Genomic DNA, 4345 nt, shown 5'->3' with positions numbered 1-4345 from the left:
GAAATCCATTGCATATAGAAACATCACTCATAAAAATAAAAATAATCCCTCTTGTTGATAGTGTGCACAATATTCTTTATTACACGGTGGACGAACACTCTGTGGCCACTTCATTAGGTACACCTGTACTACTCTGTCATAGATTAGACATCATTTAAGTAGACTTGTATATACAGTTGTGGGCTATTAGATTTTACAGGTGTATCTACTAAAGTGGCCACTATGTGTGTATCCAGAGTTACTGGAGGACACTTTGTGTTACAGGCTCAACTAGATTTACCACTCTGCAGTTGTATGCGCCCGCACCAGTCAAGTTTCTCTTACAAATTTGAAGAAATTCCCCTTTGAGGTGTTCTTCAGATATCATGTTCACAAGGATGGAAAGGACAGACAGACAACCCAAAAACATAATGCCTCCTGCCACAGCTTTCGCTGGCGCAGAGGCATAAAAACTTCATTCAACACACAGAGCACATCTCAGTCAGCTTGCTCTTTTTCCTCCTCTTCTTCACACGAGGAACCTGATGAAAAACTGGAGCCCTTTGAGCGTCGTGTCTCCTTGTACAGTCTGTCTCTTGATTCTGTCGTCTTTCACATTCATGAGTGTTATTCCCCAGCTGCGCCTCCCGGGGCAGATTATCAATGAGCTCGTACAGGGTGAAGATGCTGAAGCAGATTTCATCGTAGGCTGTGCTGGTGCCGCACTCAAACAGGCAGGCGAAGGCCACAGCAGGCGGTGCACCAGGTAAGGGGGTCAACTCTAGATAGGCAAGGTCAGAGTAGGCGCTGGGGCCCTCATAGATCACCCAGGGGCCACGCCAACTGTCTGGGTCACGGGGAAACAGGCTGAGGAACACACCCAGATCCTTGCGTGCTGTGGTCCATGTTGGGTGGGAGTATACGACCCAGGTGGGGGTGAGGAAATCTGGATGATTGGCTGGCGAGGGGGCGGTGGAAGCAGAGGTGGTGATGTTTGGAGACGGCGAGATGGTGTGATTAGAGTTTGTCATGCAGGACGTCCAGTGTCTGGAGTGATGCACAGGTTGGTGCAAGTGTTGGTCAAGAGAGTGATATAAATGTAACGGGGCAGGAAATCCCACAATGCTGCCATGACAACCATTTCGAGGCTCCACCAGCCGCTGGACCAGCTGCCCCTCCTGAAACACAGCTCCATCATCCAGACTGAGGGCCTGCACTCTGTATCCCAGAGGACTGCGCGCATTACAGTACAACACATTGGTCCCATCCTCTTCATCCACAGACACCATTTGACACTCCAAGCTCTCCGGCACTGGCACCGCCTCCCCAAAACGCCAGGTTCGCCCATGGGTGTCACTGTGGAAGCAGAAGGCGTGGGGACTGGTCTGGCAGAGCTGCCCGAAGCACTCTTTGCACTCGATGTGGTAGGCGTAGGCAGGAATCAGGAGACGGCCGGACTTCAGTTGGATGCCGTGGCCCGGGCCGAGAGCAAATGTGGCCCATTCTGCAGGGACAAAGGAGGAAGTGACACATTCAGAGGACACACATGGATGAACATAAGGGGTCAATACATGATACTTAAAGGGTAGTTTCACACGATTAAGTATTACTGAAAAAATATCTCACAATATCCTTACATTTTAACACTGAAACCGTTTTGGGCCAATGTTATTTTCCCAATCTCTTACATTGAAATCAAGTTAGGGAGGGATCTTATTTAGTCAGGAGGGAGAGTATGGACAATTACAGCGTCCTAAAACAGTTTCAGTGTACATAATGAGCATGTGACTATTGTTTTGAGCCACAAAGGCTTTGTACAACTTTTTACACATATGCAGTGGTACTCCCCAAGACCTGTAAACGGACTTTGATGTCAGTGTTTTAAGTTCCCTTTAAAAAGACAACTTCCTGTGTTTCCCTGACCTTTGATCGTATCTCCTATGACCCTTTTGGTGAGGTCGGTGAGATGACTCCAGGTGTCTCCATCGTCTGTGCTGCAGATGTAGCACAGACGGGTCACGTTCTTCCCCGTCACCAGCTGATAGGACTCTGAGGTGTGGCCGAGGACAGCGATGAAGAACAAGAAGAGAGTACCTGTGAACTCATCGTACACTGGGCATGGGTTCATGGAGCGGTGGCCTGGCAGGAAAGCAGTGCCCAGGACACGCATGTCCTCCCACTGCAGACAGAGAGAGGAGAAAAGGAGATAAGAGAAGAAGAGTGTAAAATACCACATTATGTTTAAGCAGATCGAGTCCCTGAGAGGCAACAAAGACAAACCCAAAGCAAAGGTGTCTGTAACATTTAAATTAAAGGGGCAGTTCACATATTTTCTCCCCTTTGACAAAGTAGCCTCATCTTTTTTCACTTAAATCTTTATTAAAACATTTTTTTGTGAAATTGACATGTCAGTTAAAGAAGCATAATAAAAAGATGAAATAAGTGAAAAACAACAAGAGCTAATGAAACAAAGACTGCTTGGGTAAATCCACATTATTACAACCTTAAGGATTAGTGTATCTATTGATAATAATTCCAGTCCAGTGTTGTCTTTTTGAGTCAATTTTTCCCATTTTTTTCTAGTTGTGCTTCTTGTAGTCTCAGTATGTTTGTCAATTAAAAAGATTTCTTCCACAGTTATTAGCCATTGGTCCTTCGTGGGTGGTGTTTCTTTACACTGATTCCTACTGATAGCTTTCTTGCTTGCTCCTAGAAATATTTTGATCAAATATCTTTAACTAGCAATAACATCTTCTTCAGAAAATTTACATAGATAAAGCACCAAACACCTGTTAGTACGTGGTAGTCTACATCAAAAGAGGCTGCACATTTTAAAGAAGCTACTTTAGTCTTTTCAGGGCACGACAGACCCAGTGGCTCAACACTGACCTCCACGTAGTTCCTGTAGAAAGTGCCTTTCCTCATCACCAGCAGGTGAGCCTCAGAGTCTGACGGGCTGAGTCTCTCCTCACAAAAGGCCAGGAAGGACCTGGAGCGGGGCAGGTAGAGCAGTGCTGGGACTCTGTACGTCACTCCATTGGGCTCCTTGTGGAACAGCACCAACCTCGCTGGGAAATAGGGCGACCTCATACTCTCTGGTGTATAAATATTTTAAAGTAACTTCAAGTCTTCTGAGAGGGAGCTGGACAAAGATAAACACACATTAACATATGTCTTTTACAAATAGGAAAATTGGTTAAAAAATACCTATATTGTTTAATAGTAGATATATAAATGCCTACAAGTCAAACTGTTACTGTAAACTGTAAACAGGGTTACAAATAATTGACACAACGGCCCAAATGAGTCTGACTCTAAGATATGTCACTTACCTTACTTCAGCTTTTACACCAGCTTCAATAGACCAAATAGAAATAGAAAAAGCATCCTGTAAATGGTGTCTGTCCAGGAAACCTCCTGACAAATTCACACTGCCTATTTTGAATAACTGCTGTATTATAGAACACATATCTAACGGCTCAGTGAAACCTTCCTGTGCAATTGCATTATGAATTACACAGAAAGAGGAAGTAGCATCAGATGCAAGGGTCACGGGCAGAAAAAGATTAATGCCTGCAGAGTACTTACATTCAAAGTGCCCTGTGAGAGCTGCTGCTTCTCTGTGAGGATATACAGTATGTGTCAGCGTTTGAATGTTGGGTCGACAGTGTAATGCATCTGTGTGTGTGTGTATAGTTAGTTTGTGGGGGTTTGAAAGCCATGGCCTCTCCTCTCTGTTCCCCATTCACTGCAGCAGTGTGGCATGCTGTTCACTGACCCAGAAATGGACTGCACTCATCAGATCTACAGCTTTGGATGAATCAGCAGAGAGCAGCTATTGTGGAAATGAAGGCCCACTGAACAATGATTTTATGATCTACCTCCTCTGTGTCCTGTGTGTGCTTTGCTCTCTCATTTTCTGCAGAATGTGTTGCAACTAATGCCTTTAAAGTAGGAGCCAATTTGTATGATATAACACCAAGTCAGTTAAACTTCAGGGATACCGATCTGGTCATTTAGAAAGCACAATAGAAAACCTTGTGAATCAGTTTCAGCTGCTTTGGTGCAAATAAAAGTGACAACAGGTGCAATGGAGAGGCAAAAGCAAGACAACCCCCAAAAAGGGAATGGTTTTACATGTGGTGGCCACAGAGAGTTGCTCTCTCCTCATCCTTCCTGACTGATTCTTCTCTAGCTTTGTGTTCTGCTAGTGTCCTTGTCACTACTGGCAGCATGAGGCGGTACCTGCAGCCTAATCAGGTTGCACAGGTAGTCCTGCTGTGTCTCCCAGCACAGTCTCAAGAGCATGGAGGAGACACCAGGAGACCAGCTGTTACACAAGAGGAGCTGGACAGGGCCGTAGAAG

The 4345-nt window shown here is 45.3% G+C and overlaps 1 protein-coding gene across 1 annotated transcript; it reads right to left on the bottom strand.

Annotated features, from left to right (window-relative positions):
* Window positions 1–335: 335 nt before the first annotated feature.
* On the bottom strand, window positions 336–3424 carry neu4 (sialidase 4). Its single transcript, XM_033631236.2, has 4 exons — window positions 3312–3424; window positions 2869–3121; window positions 1903–2158; window positions 336–1483 (listed from the first exon to the last, which is right to left on the bottom strand). The coding sequence occupies exons 2-4, from the start codon at window positions 3067–3069 to the stop codon at window positions 459–461; spliced, it is 1482 nt and encodes a 493-aa protein (XP_033487127.2). The 5' UTR covers window positions 3070–3121; window positions 3312–3424; the 3' UTR covers window positions 336–458.
* Between the last annotated feature and the right edge of the window lie 921 nt (window positions 3425–4345).

This window comes from Epinephelus lanceolatus, chromosome 4 (genome assembly GCF_041903045.1).
Source record: "Epinephelus lanceolatus isolate andai-2023 chromosome 4, ASM4190304v1, whole genome shotgun sequence".
Lineage (NCBI taxonomy): Eukaryota > Metazoa > Chordata > Actinopteri > Perciformes > Serranidae > Epinephelus > Epinephelus lanceolatus.
The sequence above is the reverse complement of the archived record's forward strand: the minus strand, read 5'-3'. Positions and strand labels throughout refer to the sequence as shown.

What these genes read in the sequence shown, in the direction of transcription:
- neu4 (XM_033631236.2), bottom strand. Translation starts at nt 3,069, where the DNA reads ATGAGGTCGCCCTATTTCCCAGCGAGGTTGGTGCTGTTCCACAAGGAG. An exon ending in TCTACAGGAACTACGTGGAG is followed by an intron (nt 2,159 to 2,868) that starts GTCAGTGTTGAG and finishes CTCTGTCTGCAG; the next exon opens with TGGGAGGACATGCGTGTCCT. An exon ending in CATAGGAGATACGATCAAAG is followed by an intron (nt 1,484 to 1,902) that starts GTCAGGGAAACA and finishes TTGTCCCTGCAG; the next exon opens with AATGGGCCACATTTGCTCTC.